Raw genomic sequence first — 20,402 nt, forward strand, 5'->3', positions numbered from 1 at the left:
ATGTGCCCCCTTTTTCCCTATATGTATTTACTCATGCCTTGAGATTTTTTTTTTTTCAGGTATAAGATTTCTGTGACTGCAAGGGAAGGTGTTCCACCCTTCGGGCCCAGCTTGCCCAACCCGGCCGTTTTTCCCAAAGGGGAAGTTTTTCGGGAATTCCTGCTCACAAAGCTCATCAATGCTGAAATTGCCTGCTACAAGGCAGAAAAGTTTTCAAAACTTGAAGTAAGTTCGGTTCTTTTGATTTATTTATTTACAGTCAAGTTGGTAGCAACTTCTGTTTAGTTGTGTATTAAGGATGTATTGAAAATAAGTGATTCCCTTTGAAGTATGTATTCTTTTAATAAATGGTTTTTACCCTCCCCCCCCCCCATGAAATATATGATACACTATAGGATAATGTTAAGCTTTTAAATGATAAACAAATACTATTCATTTGTATCAAAAAAATTCTACAGTTATTATATATATATATATATATATATATATATGTTTTTTTTTTTAATTAAAGAGTTACATGATTGTTCTCTTAAAATACATTTTTATGTGTGGAAGCTTTGATACTAAAAAGAAAAGTCAAATTTTATTTATTTTCTTTTGCTGTTCTATCTTATTGTTTACTAATTGTTTATCTAATTTTTGATCACTTCATGATATATACTCTCTGTTTCAAAATTTTGTTATAGTTCTACCATGAGAGATAGAGGAAACAAAGCACTTCATTTTGTAATAGGTAGGATTAAACACTACTACAAAATGAAGTATTCTAATCCTGCTTCCTGTTCATCTGCCATCTGTCCATATTTTGAAACTATAATGTGTTTGAAATTTTTTGACAGTTTTATAATATTTAAATGTACATTTAATTTTAGTTAGAAAATGTGTACTTGAAGTGAAGATAAAAGCTGAATTAAATGGCATTAAAATAATTCCTGATCATTATATTGTTTACTAATGGTAATTAAGCGGAAAATGTGGTATTTCTTCTGCTTAACTACTGTTTTTTGTTTATATTAATTTCAAAAAAATTGTTTTGTCCTGTAAGCAAAAAACGGCAAAGTTAGCAGTTGACCTTATAATAACTAAATGTAGTAAAAAACCATTTGTGAACTGCCATTGCAAGAAATAAATGGCTGACCTCAAAGTGTACAAAAGGCGTTAAGCAATCAGTAAAATATTATATACAAAAATCAAAGTGCAGCCTTTTACTAGCTGATAGATTAAAACCAGGGTTTGTACACCTCCTGAAAATCCTGAAAAACTCCTGAAGTTTAATTTTTTTTTCTAAGGGCCCTTAAAACTCCTAAATTTTTGTTTTAACCTCCTGATTTTTCTCCTCTCCTCCTGAAAATAATTTTCAACAACAATCACTAATTTTAACTCCATGTCATCTCCGTTTAGGCAGCCATATTGAATCGCTGGAAACCAATCAAAAATCTCCTATTATACAGATTACCCATTGCTTTTCGAAAGACATGGGGTGTGTTCAAACCGACTGACCTGTTACTCTGTTCAAGCATGCCCATTACGGTTACTGAATGTAACCGTCACTAGAGAACGAACCAAGAGCATGTGCTAGTTTTTGTGTTAACAGCAACAGCTATTAAGCATATTTTCTATATTGCTAATTAGTAGTGCTGTTGCTATTTTGTAGTATATTTAGTACCGATAATATGCCGATATATCTAATATTTTGTGTATTCCTGTTATTTTCAAATATTTTGAATCCAATTTTTAATTTTTTTTGATTGAATAGTGTGTGAAAAAAAAATTACTAATCGATTAAAAATTTGACAGCAAAGTAGATTAAATGTTACTGAAACTAATTTTCTTGTAAAAACCGCTTGTGTTATTACTCCTAAAAATTTTGCTTTTGACTCCTGGAAACTCCTGAAATTAATTTGTCTGGAAGAATATGAACCTTGTAAAACTGTGTTACTTACATTAATTAATCTATTAGGAAGATTAGTTTCAACATATTAAAAAAATATATCATTCTGTAATTTGAGTTTAAATATATGTGGCCACTATTTTGAAAAAAGTGGCTGCTTCGCAAAAGAGTTTATTTTTCTCCACATCACCCCACTTTTTAGCAAGGTTGGCAAAAGAGTTAACCGACAAAAGTCTTGTAGATACAGTGGCTCCCAAAAGTGTTCGTACACCTACGACTTTCAATGAAATAGGACCCTATCGATTAGTTAGAATTAATCTTTCAGAATAGGCATTAAATTATAAGATCTACGATCAATTTTCAGCAAAACTACATGAAATTTCTTTTAAAAATATTAAAACTTAATTTTTTAAAAATCAAAATACAAAAAGTGCTGGAAATTTTATCTCACAAAAGTCTTTGTATGCTTTAAAAAATGTCTATATATTATTAAATAATCTAACTTTTTATTAAGTTATTATTTAATAGAATACCATGCAGCATCAACAACACCTTTTAAATGTCTGGGAATAGATTTCATTCTTTATTCTTTCTTTTTTGCGTAATTTCTGAGTAAGTGTTCTTCGAGTCTTACTGTTTCTAGCTCTATATTTGTTTCAAAGTCGTATTTCCTTAATCTAGCCTCCAGATATATCTAAATATATTGCATTAAGTTCCATTCTGCAGATTGAAGGGGTATTTTCTAAACTTTAGGACCATTTTCGAGGCACTAGACGCAAACGTTGAAAACTGTGTGCTTCTTATCGTTATCTTGATAAAAAAAAACAAAGTTGCTTCCGATAACCAAATTTTTGGCTGAGAGTTTAAAATTGGTTTTTAAAATATTTAAATGAACAGCATGATTCATTAATTCATCAAAAAATTCCAAACTACCAAGTCCTGATGCTGATATGCACCTTTACTGTCCTAATTAACTGGTTCAACTACATTCTTAAGATAAGGTTCCTAATTTTTTTTCTTCTATTTACAATTATACAACAATTTAACCGAAAATGTTGAATTCATTTTAATCTGTAAGTAAGACGTAATTCCAAAATGTTTTGAGCTCATTTAACATTGAATTTGCAACGAAAAGCGTAAACTTTTGATTCTTTGCACAGCCAAGAAAACTTCTGTGGGAAGAGGACCCATTTAATCCAGCTAATCAGAGAACTTGGCAAACAACTTTAGGTGAAAATTAGATGTAAAAAGTTTTATTTAACCCTGCAGAAACTTTTACAGCCCTCAAATGTGTTTTTTTCATGAATTGTTTTAACTGTAAGCCTCCGATCATGCTTCGTCAACTTTGCCGGTTGACCTTTTCTTACCTTGTTTTCGGTCCGATTCTTTTCTTTAAAGCATTTTATCATGCACATTTTATCATGCTATAGAATTAAATAAATTAACTAATTTAGAGACATTTCAAACCAATTTACCGCTACTGTGAGGAAAAAATTCAAATTTCGAATGGTGTTTGAGGTTTTTTTCAAATACCAGCCATTTTACACTAATAAGCACAATATTAAGGAATTAATAAACAAAAAATTAAAGCCAAATGACTTTTAAGGGTCAACACATTGCAAAATTAATTTAAAAAGAAAACGACGTATGATAATTTTAATCATGAATTTATTCGAAAATATTTGAGTGTACAAAGACTTTTGTGGCGTATTATTTCTCTATCTCTTCGTTTTTTGACCCATTTCAAAAAGAAGATCCGTCAATATTTTGAAAAAACTACAGGGTTTTATTTATAACTAGTGATACCCGCACGTCTTTGCCCATAATAGAAAAATCAAAAGGTATTTTGGTTCGCCTGTATATTTACAAATAATGTATGGTGAATTTTCTTGCCAGTTGGCTTGTACCCATCTTACGGTTCCACGCTATGATAATTTCGTATCTCGCCCATTGGCTTGTGCCCATGCTACGGTTCCACGTTATGATCATTTCGTAATTTACTCGTCCATCTAATGAGAATTTTGATCTTCAAATTGGAATAGAAAAAGAACCACATCGAATTTTCGAAAAATCGCTTCGAGGTGCACACCCCCATGCTACATACTAACTTTGTGCCAAATTTCATGAAAATCGGCCGAACGGTCTAGGCGCTATGCGCGTCACAGACATCCTACAGACATCCTCCGGACAGAGAGACTTTCATCTTTATTATTAGTAAAGATGACATAGGAATGATGTGAAAAAATATTGGACTTCATATTCAAATTCATTTTCGCGTTATTTCGATTTTACTAAAAAAAATTTCAAAGCGTACGAACACCTTTCGGAGCCACCGTATTTTGCTCCGCCACTCACATCAATCCTTCCTCCTTCCAGAAGCGTACTCGCATGTCTCTGCTCCAATCGCTGTACGACGAAGCCCGCCTCAAGACTCAGAACTTCAGCGGAGTCTCTTGCGACGGGGGCGCAGTCAAAGTGAGCGAGATGAACGGAAACGGGGGCAGGTTCCTGGACTCCGTGAGAAAGGCGATAACGGGGAGGGCGAGGAGCCTCTCGGTGGAAGCGAATCTGGCCGCTTGTGCCGCCAACAAGCGCTCCTCTTCCGGCATCGTCAACGGTGGCATCGCCCCTGTAGAACCCGATGTGGTGAGCATGAACTCTTCGTTCTACGTAAGGCGAAATTCCGCAGTTTTGGTACTGTAGCCTGGGGGTGGTTCAAAAAAACTTTTCTTCAGCTAGAGTCCAAGACACCCTCTATTTTTTTTCTGGTCTTACTAATAGTATTATGCTTTAAAAGTTTTAGCTTCTTGTACAAATTTTAAAAGGGTGCTCAATGACCCCTTCATTTAACATTAGCCGTAGCATAGAAAATACCACAAATTCAGAAACATTTAATTTCCCCAGCTGTTTATTTGTAAATCATTATTTCATTGCAATGTACAGTGAAGAGCACCATTTATACATTTCTCTTTTATACGTTTTTATCAATTATACGTTTTTTAATTTGGACCCTACAGAGTTTAATACACATTAACGCATACCTTTTATACGTTTTTTCATTTGTACGCTTTTTTCGCACATTCCCTATAGAAAGGTATAAACGGTGCTTCACTGTATATGCATATTACTCATGTGTAATATAATATGTAGCACTGTTTTTTTCAGTTCAATGAATTTTTTTTAACCCCCTCCCCATACGTATGAAGTTTGGGGGAGGAGATTAAGCACCCTCTTTCAGTTGCAATAGGAAGCTAAAATTCTACCAGTTATATTATTATCCACAAGTCTCAAAATATTGAGGGGTGTCCTGTTATCTAGAAGAAACTTTTTTTTTCATGTATTTTTGAACCACCCTACTGTAGCCCATAGTTATCGCTCTTTGTTGAGAGACGGCAGAAAAACACTGTAACATAGCCGAGGTTGTTAAAAATAAGTGTAACTCGAGAATTAATCATTTGGGGATGGTTGAAACCTCGCTTAGCTTAACTGATGTTGGATTACTGAAAGATCTGTGATTATCTAGATAATTGTTTTTCCAGATTTCTTTTGGTCCCAGTTAGTCTCGGGTGTTTGTGATCAAAATTCATTTTCGAAAATTTTGGGTTGTCATTGCCCAAATTTCTGATCTGACAACATTCTTAAACTGAAAAATTATATTTAAAAAAAAAAAAAAAAAAAAAACTTTAAAATGTTTTTTTTCAATGATTTTTGCATGCATATTTGAAGAGTTTTTATGGGGGAGGAGGGGGGGGGGACAAGCTTCCGAAAATTTTACTTGAGTCCAATTGCACCCCTGGTTAATCTATATGAACAAGGTTGCACTGTAGAAAATTTAGGTTTTCGTGACAGAATAGTGTTTTGTTCAGTAAATTACCGCCCATTAGCCAGGACTTCAGTTTCGTACTTATTAGCACTCATCAGCCCGGCATAGGAGTGATTGAGGTGGAGATGGAAAACCTCTTAAGGAAGCCAAGAGAGCTGTTCTTTAGCTTTAGATTTTTCAGGGAACAGAAGAAAAGCACAATGTATCTAACCTCAATAGGTAAAAGCTGTTTTTTTTTTTTTTTTTCAATGCGCTACAAATTGAGAAAAGGGGGTAAAGATGCTTTTATTTGGTATTAGGCAACATGTAAGCTTTTCAACATGTTAGAATAATTGACTAAAAACTTGTCACTCATTGTTGTTTAAATCTAGTGCTTCCTACACCATATTATAACTTGCTGGCAATCATATGTAAGAGAATATAATTTGCGTATTAATTCAACCTATGCCAATATTGTCAAAAACAACACTATGCATAACCTTGCCTTTAGACTGAAGTCTCGTTGTCTAATATCAAGCAAACATGCAAGCAAAATGATAAACAAGATTCTTATAGAACACAGCAATCAGACAAGAAATGTTTAAATATGCAATACAATTCCTTTAATGTATGTCAATTGGATATGCTATTTTTTATATTTTAGTCTTTTAAAATAATTATTGAATTAAAATTATAAAATACAGAGCATTTCCAAAAGAATTGCCCAATATGGTGATACTCAAATTTTCCCCTTTTCTGATGATTCATAATTCATTCAAATTGGTTCAAAAACTTAATAGTTATTATTTTTTGTCATACTAGGGGCTCTGCCCCCTGCTTGCTACCGCTCACCAACCCCCGAAGATTGCTTCGCAATCTTATTCGATTCCCAAAGATTTAAATCACTAATTAGAAAGAAACTGTCAGGAGGAAAAACTAATTAAAGTTCTTGGTGGACCTCACAAATGTGTCTTGGTTGAGTCAAATTAAAAAGCGTACTTAAGTAAGTCATTAACATTTAGTAGTACTAAAATACAACATGTTAACAAGAAAAAAGGCTTCTTAAAAATATATTATTCTTGTAGAATCCTATCCAGCAATAATAAATATATTGCAGCGAACATGAACAATAAATAGGATAGTTATACCACAGGTGCTCCTAAAAAAGTTCATCTTGATAATGGAAAAACTGTCCAGCAATATCAAATCATCTTCCGCCAGTTGATTCCAAACGAAGTCTTGAAACATCCATAAGGCCGGCCGGCCCTATTCATTTGGCATGTAGATCAAGTGGAACGCTATTCCATCATCAATTGGACGGTAGATCCAAGGGCTGGTAGCCCACTACAACAACTTATGCCGGAGGAGACATCCTGGTTATGGTTGCAGGGGAGAGAGAGATCGATGGACGGATGTCCACCGCTTAAATACAGCTTCGATGACGTTCTACACAATTTACATATTCTTGGTTGCAAGTTCGATGAAATTCACTAAGAAAAATCAAATAAATATTCTTGGCAACACTTAATTTCGTTGAAACAGTTACGTTGACGTACAAGATTTTTTTCACTGTGATTTTAACTGAACCGTCAATCAAGCACCGTGCGGTTTGTTTACATTTCTTACTACGCATGCAGGAAAGAACGAAAGTTTTGAGACTGTATTTAATTAGTGCGGCCTCAAGATATGGAGAGTCCCCTCACATAAAAATAGGTAAGTATTATTAATATCATTTCCCCAGTACCGGAAAGTCAAGAAAACAAATAAAAAATATCAAATATTTTGACAGAAACAGATTGAAAACGCGTATATGAGCTTCCTTTGGAACAAAAAGCACCCCAAAACGCATTATGAGCTCCCTTTGGAACAAAAAACACCCCTTCCCCAGGTTTCAAAATAAGTTGTACGAACTTGCAGCGGCGTAAGGGCTAAGGGGCTCCTGAGCATGCTTGAATTCAGTTGAGCCTAAGATTTTCCGATAAAATGGAAACCCTTGAAGTTTTTGAATTAGAAATACGGAAACATGCAAATCGAAAAGACATAACTATGGCAACACCAACATCAATAATTTTAATGGGGATAAGATTATTCGAACTTGATTTTTAACTGCTTGTAACTTTTTTCCTTTGCAGATAAAGCCAAGTTTTTCGACCCTAGGTTGAGTTAGATCTAGAGTAAAAAAAGCCGCTCTTTCCAGTGTGTCAAAAAGAAAACTATAGGACAATTCCTTCGCTTTTTACTGATAGATTTAATAAAGAAAGTAGTGCCTAAATTTTAGCTAAGCTTAAAAAAGTTCAAGCTGAAAACGCAAATAACTCCCGCCATGTTGAAGTTAGAACATTGAAACAAATTGTGTAGAGCGAGGGAAATTCTACCGTTTCCAACGATATATAATAATATGTGCAAGTAATTTGTGCCCCCTTTAAAAGGCAATAATAGCCAATTTATGCCAAATTTGAGCTTAAAAAATTGATTACAAAGAAACTAATTCGAATTTTAAAAAATAAAACCCCAGGTGCACACCAGAGGGGCTCAAAGTTATTTTGTACAAAATTTCAAGGCTGTAGGTGTTATGGGGTCTCCTGGGCACAGGTCCCCCACAGATCTCCTTCCAGAATTTCTTTGAAACCTTACTTGTATTTACTATTAAGAGGAAATCTTATTTTATGTATAACCTTTGTATATTCAGAATATTTATGTTTGTGGATAGCAAAAGTGCCCACACAAGCAAAAGTGCTACTAAACTCAATGGTGTCTTTAGAGGTGCTCTATGCAACCATATAGCTGTCTATGAATAAATAACCAAGACTGACTTACGCAGAAAAAAATATGCTGCAGTGCACTGGAATAAATCAAATGTTATTTCAGTTCTCCCAGAAAGCAACTTACAGAGAGAAAAAAATCATATTAATAGAGGAAATCCAATGATTTTTATATATTTTGTATTGTATGTAAATGCAAGAATATAAATAGTTTGTTTATGGATTTGTTATTTATTGTATTTTTACTTTTTTCAGGTATCCAAAGTTCCTAAAGAAACATTGCTCAAAATATCTTCTCCAAATAGTATTAGGAGGTATTTGTTTTTAATGAATACATTTTTAAAAATCAGAAAGCAGAAATTGAAAATTCGAACTTATTGCAAAATTTTATTGTTATTTGAATCATTATGTTGATAAATCATATCTCCTAGACGTTTATTCAGGGTCATTAAAATTGGAATCTTGTTAATGCAAAAACATAATGCAAGTCTTTAGAGATTAAACTGCTCTTTTGAAAAATTCGATTATAGCTGAAATAAATTGTATAAGTTTTGTTTCACAGTATTTACTGAATTTGTGATATGCATTTTGGAGCATAAAGCAACAGTTAGTGCTACAATATTTGGGGTATTCGAGAAATGTTGTGGTGGATGTTATAAAATAATTAAATTCCAACTTAACAAGAGTTTAAAAATTTATATTTTTCTGAGCTTAGAATATTAGAGTAGCTTAACAGAAGCTCCTACTTAACTAATATATCAATCTAATTTTTTTCTTCCATGGGCATCTCACAAATTCAAGAACAATAATCTTTAGAAAAAAAAAATATTGTTTCTCAAAATTCAATAGAGCCTTTCTTCAAATTATAGAGTCATTATTGTTATTGAATATTTGGAGTCTCAAAATTAAATGTTACATTAATATTAATAATAATTTTAAAAGAGAAGCATTTTGGGTACCTTACCTAAAGTGTTTCAAAAGTGTTGCGGGTACAGCACCAATATTAAGTTGCATGCATGCATGAGTATCTTGTGTGGCAGCTAGTGATGGGTTCATAATTTAATTTGTTCATGCAATCAATGAAAAGTCAGCACAGCAAGAGATTTTTGTATCATGAAAATAGTTTAGTTTTAACAAGAATTCGTGCATGATTTGTTAACAGACATCCTTAACGGTTACTCTGTGGAAAATTATAAATATGGGGAGGATCGGAGCAACAGCTTTTTTGCCCTTGAAGGCACCACATTCTGTCTCTGTATGTCAATTTGCGAATTTAACCTTTTTTTCCCCTTTAGTCCAGATTCATATACAGTAGAACCTTGTTTATCCGGATCAAATTTGTAGAGTTTAAGAAAATTATGTTTATTTAAATCGTAATTCTAAATTACAAATATTCTCTCTTTATTTTGATTAAATGTACAACCTGCATAGGTTGTGCAATTAGTCATCTAATAAACAACATGGTGTATTTGGAGTGTCACTCCGACATCACAGCTGCTGAACTATAAAGAAGACGATAAAGTGTTGGTGAGTAGTTATCCTATGTAATTTGGTTACAAAGGATCTGTTTTTGCTGTAATAAAAAAAGAGTCTGCTTATTTACGAATCTGTTTTATTTAATGCCTATATTACCCAGACTTTCTGGATTGCTTTTAGTAACAGTTAGTGCGGACAAACAAGGCTGTACTGTATTCTGCCGTGTGCAGGTAAAGGGCAGTAACTGCAAATTTTTCATTTTTAATTTTTTTGCATTTTTGTCATCTATTGCACGTTATCTTCAGTGTGCAAGCTCACTTATTTGGTTTCCGCTGGAAAAAAGGCTCAAAAATGACGCCTAATTCCCACATTTTCCTATTGTTTGTATTGAATCCAAAACGCGTTTCTTCAAATATCTCGAAAACTCATTTCTGCAGATACTGCCCTTTACCTGCACACGGCAGTATTATTATTATTTTTTTTTTACTTTGCTCAATTGTTTTTTTCTTTCCACAGTTTATTTTTTTTAAATGAATTTTATTACGCCTTTCTTGTGAACGTATCAATAGTTTAAATTCCTAACTTAGAAAAAGCCTAATATTAGAAACGCTATATGCAATGCAGATTATTAAGAGAGTTTGTAGACTATTTCTTAGTTGGAGGATAAAAAAATCTAAAGCTTTAGAAGAAAAAAACCCCTGCAACTTTAGATTTGTATTCCACCATGAAACAATGAAAATATTTTATTTTAAAAGCAAAATTAGTGTACTAATTTTTGTTTGTTATTAAGAAAATTGTCCTAGTAGTTATAATAAACAAAGCTTTTTTTTGGTGTTTATGTCATCAATTTATATGTTTATTGAATTGTTAATTTATGACCTTGGTTATATCACACCTTTTTGCTTTGGAAGTTCTTAGGCAGGGGTGTGCACTGGGGGGGAGGGAGAGAGAAGGGACACCTATTGTCCCATGCCCGAGCCCCTTGGGGGCCCGAAATTTTTTAAATGAGGAAAGAAATTTATGTAGGGTAAACAATATGGAGAGGCGCGTAAATGTCATTTGTTACAAAACCCAAAATTTCTGTGCACACCCCTGTTCTTAAGTTACAAAATGGACCAACTAATTTGTAGATAACCTGTGTTTATTTATTTTATGCATTCTGCATGACCCCCTTTTATGTCATTTTCTCTCACATTCCAAATGGAAAGATATCCTTTTCCATTTCAGTAGGGAGTTCCACAACAGGAGTCTGGACTCCCTGAACTCTGGTGGCAACACGCCCCCCTGGGTGAGAGCTCACAGCAGCGCAAGCAGTACCCCCATCTCGAGTCCGGACACCCCACCCCCCATCAAGCTGCTGGAGTCGGACTCCTTCAGCCTCAACAGTCTGGAGATGGAGCAAATCTCCGATTCCAAAGAACAGAATCCAGCTGCAGCCTGCTCAAACTGCTCACAGACAGAAGGTAAGTTTTCATTGCTTTTGACGGATATCCTTAAACTAGAAAATCGCCCGTCATGGTATGACGGGTGAAAAGTGTTTCTACATTTGAACGAAGCCATTGCCTGTTTGATGATACTTTGATAGTTGAAATTTCAACCCTAACTCCAGTGGATGAACCTGAACCTCAAGTAGATAGCATTCATTGTTCACTTTTTCATTTCTTCATTCTTCTAAAATAAGTCTTACCAGTAAAACAGTTAAGCTACTGGATCCAGTTCAGCCTTGTCACAATAAAGCCTTTCCCTACATGCCAAACATTATAAAAAAAATATTATCAAATTATCATGTCGAAGTGCAACTTTTGTTTTTGGTGACGTCAGTGTTACTTAATTATTCACTAAAATATATACAAGGATTGCTATGTCAGGGATTGATCTGATTTTTTTTTTATTTTAATTCCTCACGTTTAAGGAAAAGGAGGGAAGAAACATTGATTTTGTCGATTTTTTTTTTATTTTGGTGAATTTGTTTGTTGAAGAAAGGTTGTGATATTAAGAGACTAGAAAGTCGCCCGTCAAGATATGACGGGTGAAAGTTGTGTCTACATTTGAACAAATCAATTGCCTAATTGGTGATATTTTGATAGTTGAAATGCTAACCCTCACTACAGTGGATGAACCCTAAACTGCAGTAGGTAGCGTTCATTGTTGACCATTTTTTCGTTTCTTCATTCCCCTGAAATGACAGTCTTACCAGTAAAACAGTGAAGTTGCCGGATCGAGCTCAGCCTCGGCACTATGAATCCTTTCCCTGCATGTCAAAGATTACCGAAACATATTATCAAATGATCATGCCATGGCGTGAGTTTCATTGTTGAAACTCGCGTGTTACTTGATCATTGGCTATTATATATATGAGGATTTTTGGTTCTGCAGTTATGTCTAAAGCCCAAAATAGTCTTGGATTCTTCCTGTTTGATTCTTCGAATAAAACCCAAAAATTGCTCCTCGCCTATGATTAACTGTTTCCTATGAAAGGGATGAAATTGAACTCAAATAAGGAGTCTTTTGTTAATGTTCTAAACCAGAGGTCGCCGATCTTAACTAACCTAACAAGATTGGAATATAGAATAATCAGTAATTTTGTTTGTCATTTTTGGAATTTGTGGTGTCATTTTTCAGTGTAAACAATGCATGTGTTAATTTTTACGGGTGCACGTGAGAATATTAGGATAACAACAAAAACCTTTCATTTTACTATGCAATATATACCTTTCATGTGTTTCAATATTTTTTCTTTGTTTCATAGCTCTTGCAAAGCAACTGGATGTCTTGAAGCAAGAAGTTAGTAAGCTGAAAAGTGACAAGTTAGAACTGATAAAGCACAATTTGGTAAATTTTTTTCCCTTTAATAAGTGCTGCTGACTCAGAAATGTTATTAATTTAGTATGTAAGAGTTTTAAAATGTTTCTTTATTCAAAAATTTGCAAATTCCCTAATGCCCTACTAGAGTGATCAAATTACAGAAATTCAAGTAATTTTTTTTTCAACCAACTTTTTATTTAGAAGTAACTTCTATTTTAGTTTTTTAGTACTTTTAGAGATGAAAAATAATTTTTAAGAAATTTATTATTTAAACAATGTATCAGGAACTATAGAAGATCATTTTTATTGAAGACCTTGTTAAAGAACATTACATTTTTGTTGATTTCTTCAATAGTTCGTTTTCTTGTCCAGCATAGTTGATAGAGCTGTGCAAAAAATTTTAGGTGAGGGGGGGGGGATCTTGTTGACAATAACTTTTGTGTTTGTTAGGTTTTTTTTTTCTCTCTCAATGTTTGTACCACTTGAAGGAAATAAATTACTAATTTTATTTCTCTCTTCAAAATATATTGCATCTGTAAAGAATTTCTTTGTATTTTTTGGAAAAATAAAGATGAATAAAAAAAAATGGAAATAACAAAAACTTAATGCACAATAAATAAAGCAAGTTCAACCATGCAATAAATTAAGGAGAAAATTGGGTATTCAATTACTTTTTGCATTACTGCTTTTGTTTTCTTTTTAAATCTTGGAAAGTTTTTTAACCTGTAAAATCATCTTGGCACTTTTCTGAGCATTCTGAGACTTTTTTTTCCTTCTCAGATCAGAACTTACAGGAAAATTGGGGGACAACTGTCAGGAAATTTTATTTTGATCAATTCAGTCATGAGAAATCCTTAATTTTGACATAAATCGTGAAAATAGACCTGGTGAAACATGTTTTGCCTCATAAAGTGTTGCAGCATGTCATATTCTCTACCCACTGCTTCAAAACCAGATTGGATATCTGTATTTGCATATGCAGTGAGTACTCACCTAAAAAATTACCCTTTTTTATGCTTATGTTTCAAAGGAAATCATGGTTTTTAGATTGCTTCAAAAAGCTCTAAATTCAATCATAAATTCAAGAGTTTAAAGCATTATTTTTTCTTTCTAAAACTGAGATAAGTCAGGGAATTTCATTTCCCAAAGTGCGTGGCAATCTTGATATAAGTCTCCAGTTGCCCTTTCTTTGAGCTAATTGGATTGGGCTACAGCATTTCATAAAATTCTTTCATGGGTGCCCATTTGCAAAAATTTAGGGGAAAGGGGGGCTCTGATATTTTCCAAATTGTTTAGCAGAATATTTCTCTGTGGAAACCGATTTCAGTGCAGATTAAAGTTATTTAAGTTTGACAAATTAAATAACTTATTCATTAATCCGTTCAGGACGAACAACGTGTCTTTGCGTCAGCGCTAGGTGGTTCTTCAGAGACGAAAAATGCATCCGTGCGTTACGGTAAGTGGTATGCAGCCAACCTAACGACGCTATTTTGCGTTTTGGATTTGGAACGAAATGTTACTTATCCATGTTCCGTTCAAATGATTGCTCTCCTGCATTAGTATTTCTCTGTCTGGCGTCAGAATGGGGTCTGTCAAGTGTCTGTGATTTATTGGATTTCGTGAAAGAAAATATAAACATGTGCTCGCAAGTGAGAAGGGAAACGTATACTCATTTTGAAGTGGCTCTTTCTAGTTTCGGTTCCATTTATAATGGGATTGGAGGGGAGATATTCTAGCAAGAGGTTTTACTTTTATGTTCATTTTGTAGCCATGGTGAACTCGTTATCTTTCCGTGGAAGAAATATCTTAACTTATGATTGATCCATCTATGGATCTTATGGGTCACATTGAAACATTGGCGTCGTCAGCTGAAATTTATTGGGGGGGACCATTCTGATACTGTCATTTTCAAGCTGTATCAAGAAAAATGCATATATATATATACATATATATATACATATATATATATATATATATATATATATATATATATATATATATATATATATGTATATATATATATATATATACATAGTATATGAGATAAAAACTTGACATCAAATAGAAAGGGGTTTACATTTAAGACAAAATTCTTAAACAGGTACATCTTGATTTACATATTTACACAATAAGAAAAAAAAATTAAATTCCACCAAATACATTTTTTCTAGACTGCACATAGGATACGAATATCAGTGCTATTTTTTTGTGATGAATTTCATCCAAGATATTTTTGTGAACGTAACATAAAGCAAAATGATTAACCACTTTTGTGTCATAGTCAACCTTAGATACATTTTGAGCTTTCTCAGCGCACTAAAGCTTCTTTCAGCTTCACACGACGAAGCGGGGCACACCAAAGCAGCCGCACCGAATTTTCAACATTTTGAAACAGACCCCTAACTTTAACGGCTGACGACAAAGCTTTCTTTGCTTCATCTAAGCAGTTAACTTTAAGGTTTTTATGGAATAGTTGAAGCTCAGTTTTTAAAGCAACCATTCTATTAAAATTTATAAAAGAAGGAACATTTCCAAAAAAAAAAAGTTGAACACATTAGCTTCAATAGAACTCATAATGTTAAAATAATTCTAGTAAACGCATACCTGATTAGCAGGCATTCAGGGGCTACATGATAGAGGTCACTATAACCTCCCATAAACTTTTCTTTCCCAGAAAATTTTGTCTGACAAGTCCAAATTTCGAGTAGTTTTTTGTGAAATATTGCATTAAAAAGATACTCTCATTAAATGTACAGTGACTCCCAAAAGTGTTCGTACACCTTGAAATTTTGTAGTAAAACTAAAATAACGCAAAACTAAATTCGAATATGAAATCCAAATTTTTTTTTTTTTTCACATCACAACTGATTTTTTTTTTTTTTTTTTTTAATTTGTCAAAAAACGAAGAGATAGAGAAACACTATGCCACAAAAGTCACCGTACGCTGAAATATTTTGGAATTAATTCATGATTAAAATTGTCACAGGTCATTTTTAAAAATTATTTTTGCATTGTGTTGACACTATAAAGTCATTTGGCTTGAATTTTTTGTGCATTTATTCCCTAATATTCTGCTTATTATTTTTAAATGGCTAGTATTCGTGAAAAAGCAACAAAGAGCATTCAAAATTTGATTTTTACCCCTCACAGTAGTGGTAAATTGGTTTGAAATGTCTCTAAATTAGTTAATGTATACCATTCTATAGTAAAGTGCTTAATAAAATACTTTTGGGAACGGAATCAGATCAAAAGCAAGGTTAGAAAAAGTCAACCGGCAAAGCTAACAAAGCGTGATCGGAGATTTACTGTTAAAAAAATTATGAAAAATACACATTTGAGTGCTGTAAAAGTTACTGCAGAATTAACGAAAAATTTCGCGCTTAATTTTCTCCTAAAACTGTTCGCCAAGTTCTCTGATTAGCTGGAACAAATGGGACCTTTTCCCGCAGAAATTTTCTCGTTCTTGCGAAAAACAGAAAGCTTACGCTTTTCGTCGCAAAATCAATGATAAATAAGCTCAAAATGTTTTGGAATAACGTCTTACTTACAGATGAAAATGAATTCAACATTTTAGCTTAAATTGTTGTAATTGTAAATAGAAGAGAAAATGTATAATTTAAAAAACAATTTTTAACTATTAGCCCAAAATTTGGCTATCGGGAACAACTTTGTATTTTATCAAGATAAAGATGAGAAGCACACTGTTTTCAACGTTTGCGTCTGGTGCCTCAAAAATTGTCCTTAATCTTAGAAATATCTCCTCAATCCCCAGATTTAAACTTAATCTAGAAAAATTAGAGATATCTGGTGGCTAGATTACGAAAATACGGCATTGAAACGAAAAGCAAACTAGAAACAGTAAAACTCGAAGTGCGGTTGAGCACTTACTCAGAAATTGCACAAAAAAAAAAAAAAGAAAGAAAGAAGAACAATGAAATCTATTTCCAGACGTTTAAAAGGTGTTGTTGGTATACTGCACGAACTTAGTAAAAAGTTAGATTATTTTTCTAATATATAGATATTTTTTCAAAGTGTACGAAAACTTTTGAGATAAAGTTCCTGGCACTTTTTGATTATTGATTTCTTAAAAATCAAGTTTTATTATGTTATTAAAAATTTTCATGCAGTTTTGTTGAAAATAGATCATAGATCTTATAATTAAATACCTATTCCAAAATATTAATTTTAACCAATGGATTGGGGCCTATTTCATTGAAAATCGTAAGTGTACGAACACTTTTGGGAGCCACTGTTTAGGAATTTCATTCGGAAAATTGAAAAGTAACCCCATCTGAATGGTATAAAATCGGGGCGCCCCTGCAGGCATTACACTTAACAGAATGGTCCTTACCAATCATTGTCTTTTGCCTTTTTGAAGACAGTTCCGTGGGATGTTGATAGTGGCACCTGGATGTTGATGGTGATTCAGTAGATAAAAATTGCTCAGGTTCATTTGATGTAGAAGGTTTTGCTACATTTTCCCGTTTAAAGCCACCTCTCCATAGTTGTAATCGAATGTGTAAAAAAAGTATAATAACCAAAATAGGAGCGCTCTTCGGGTCACCTACTCTCAAGAAATCAAAAGATCACATGAAATTATCTTAATTTTTGTCGCAACTTTTCCAACAGGGGAAGCTTATTTTATTTCTGTCTTTTTTTCTGGTCATCTTCAGCTTCTTTTTTCGTAAGTCAATTGGAAGTGACATCACAGTATCCGTCGTTCTGCTAGCTTACGATTTGCTTTTGAAATTACTCTTTAATTTTTAGTCTCCTCCCCTTTTTTTCTTGTAACGTAACGCTTTTTCGGTCAAACAGGGGTCGAAGTGGTCCTATATATCCTATATTTCCTATATTTTCAAAAAAAGCATGAAAATCGTCCTATATTTCCTATATTTTTGGAAAATGTCCTATATTTCCTATATTCCTGTTTTTTATCCAATTTATTTCTTTAAAACAACAGTAAATAAACTATCTGACTTCGGATTTTTCGTCGAAAGTACGTGTGCAAACGAATTTCAAATTAAAAAAACGCAACTCACTAAATCCTGCAACAGGCATCTTCTCTCATTGGCTACAGCAATATGACGTCACTGTAGTGGGTGGAGTTTCGAGAACGAATTCTGAAGTTGGTTTTAGAATTTTGCGTTTGGCAACAGCAGTTTGCTTTGTTTTCCAGCGTGATTTTCGGTTTTTGTTTTCGCAGGTATATTTGTTTTTAGTTCATTTTCTGATCGGAATGTTCTAATAGTCTTTTTGCAATCTTTTCTTTTTGTGGAATTTTATGGAACAAAATATCTGTATATTTGTGCTACAAAGCATTGGTTATTTCCTGTTAGTTCTCAACACAAAGACGGTTTTTATTTATTTATATAAGCTATGTTTGTGACACTTCTATCCCTGAAAAAATTGTGAGTTGCTGTGTTAATTATCAATAAATTTCACTTTGTTTTTGTCTACAAAGCACACTTTTTTCAAAAATTATTCTTTCAACTACAGGAAAATCATTTCAGGTGTAAGTTATAATTTTGTTTGAGGTTTTTTTTTTAAAACAAAATCATTGATAAGAATAAATAAATAATATATATGTATTATATCTTTTTTCATAGCGAAACTATTCATATAATGTGTCCTATATTTGTCCTATATTTTTTGTGAAAAATGTCCTATATGTGACAAGTCGATCACTTCTACCCCTGGTCAAATTTGAGATGCCGCAAACACATTTAAGAAACCTCGCTTTGGTAAGGTACTTTGAAGCCACGTGTTGAATAGTTTTAAACACTTGAAGCGTCTCCTTTCTTTTTCTACCCTAAATTTAACCTTTGACCAGCAAAGTGGTTTTCTAAATTTGTTAGCATCCTTTGGCCAGGGTGTTCTTGCCAGCTGCAAAAAACCGCCAAAGAGGTCCGGTGTCTCATTTTGTTTGGGTAACATTGGGGTCGATATAAATTGAATCGAATTGGAGAAGCAAACACTGCAAAACTTGAAACAGAACCTTGCCAGCGCCGAGAAACGAGATAAGAAAGAAAGGAGCCGAAACTCATATCCCCGTCTTCTGCTGACTTATTAGCGCTTTAAGCAGGAGAGCCGAAAAAAGGGGGGAGGGGAATTGTCCATCTGATTTCAGTATCACAAATTTGTCCAGTTGTTACCCCCTAAATAGCAACTAATACGCTGGAATCACTTCCAAGCTGGGAACGCCGGGGACTTGTGTTTTCAATACGGGACCGGACATATGATACTTTTTGTGAGTTAAGGCATGGCTTCCTGCCATGTCCCCCCTGTTAACAATTTATTACCCCGCTAACACATCTCTACTCTGTGACTAGTTGACATTGCACTCGGAAGAAAGTGTTGCCTTTCTTGCATCCTCTACTGAAGCTATGCGCAGAGAGCAGAGCAATGGTTTGTCATTGGTTCACTTTCCATTCACTATACACATCGCCTATTTTGTTATTATTTAGTTCTTTTTCGTGTTTTTTCCTTCTTTTTTTCGATGTTCATTTCGTTTTGTTTGATATGAATTAAACATGATAAATTATGTATTATGCAACTGTTTAAAGTCTTTTTTTTTTTTTGTCAAAACAGTAATAATTTCCCCCAAAATAATGAATTTCATCTTGACAATTATCGAGAGGGTCCGATTTTCAAATATTGAGGGGATCCGGTTCTCAAATATTGGGGGGGGTCCGGACCCCTTGAACCCCCCATTGAAACAACTATAAATTATTTTGTTGGAGTTCTTCATACAGTAGTTACTTTCGAAAATCATACACTGAAAAAAAAAGAAGGCAAAGAACTTAGACGGCGATGTGTCATTTAGTAAAAGCAGAATAAAAGACGTAATACTACTTATGAGTGTAAAATGCTCAATGCGCATTTATCTGTGCTTTGAAATTTTTCATGCAGCTTTAAAATATGAATTGTTACAATATTCTTCAAGTATTTCATAATATTAAGCGCAAATATTTTTCCTGTTTTGTAGAAAATATATTGTTTAATTTTGGTACTTTTAGTTATTGTAAAAAACAATATATTTTACATTTTTATTGTTAAATATCAATTATTTTTATCCAATTTTTTGCTATGATTAAAATTTTGATATATATTATCATATATTAAAAAATGGTTTTATTTCCGCTTAAAGTATACATTTTATCCATTATTATGTATGCGTACTTTCCGAAATTGCGTATTAGGCTTAGCGGGAGAAATTGCCCCGGCCTGTGTGCATAGTCCTCGTGTAGCAGCTGCCGTCCCGAACGGGTTAATGGCTGGAGAAGAAATGTTTTAAAATTTTTGCAAAGAAAAGAGTACTAAAAGCAAGGAAGTACCAATTTCTGGGGGGGACGGCTTGAGCCCCTACTTGCCCCCCCTATGTGTGCTCATGAATTCTTGTGTGTTTTTGTGAGCATTAAGTGTAGTGAAATTAGACTGACTACACCGCTAGTGGAAGTGAACCTGCAAAACATGTCCACAGCCTGAAGTTGAAGGAAATAAAAAACACGTGGAGCATTTTTCCTCAAGAAAAATCTGTATTTATTATCTTTAGAGACTGCTTAAGTTGTAGAACAACATCTTCATTAATATTTAAAAAAACATTTTGAAAAATAAATATATCAGCCGCTATGATACAACGAAACAAAGTTCAATTTACAAACATGCT

General features: G+C 33.5%; 1 protein-coding gene across 1 annotated transcript in view; it reads left to right on the plus strand.

Annotated features, from left to right (window-relative positions):
- Nucleotides 1-20,402, plus strand: part of LOC129226198 (rap1 GTPase-activating protein 1-like) — a 171,645-nt gene that overhangs the window by 150,506 nt on the left and 737 nt on the right. The window contains exons 12-16 of the mRNA XM_054860798.1: nt 60-225; nt 4,268-4,561; nt 8,711-8,769; nt 11,159-11,394; nt 12,681-12,763. Coding sequence (XP_054716773.1) covers nt 60-225; nt 4,268-4,561; nt 8,711-8,769; nt 11,159-11,394; nt 12,681-12,763 — 838 coding nt within the window. The remainder of the gene's footprint in view (nt 1-59; nt 226-4,267; nt 4,562-8,710; nt 8,770-11,158; nt 11,395-12,680; nt 12,764-20,402) is intronic.

This window comes from Uloborus diversus, chromosome 7, assembly GCF_026930045.1.
Source record: "Uloborus diversus isolate 005 chromosome 7, Udiv.v.3.1, whole genome shotgun sequence".
In the NCBI taxonomy this organism is placed as follows: Eukaryota; Metazoa; Arthropoda; class Arachnida; order Araneae; family Uloboridae; genus Uloborus; species Uloborus diversus.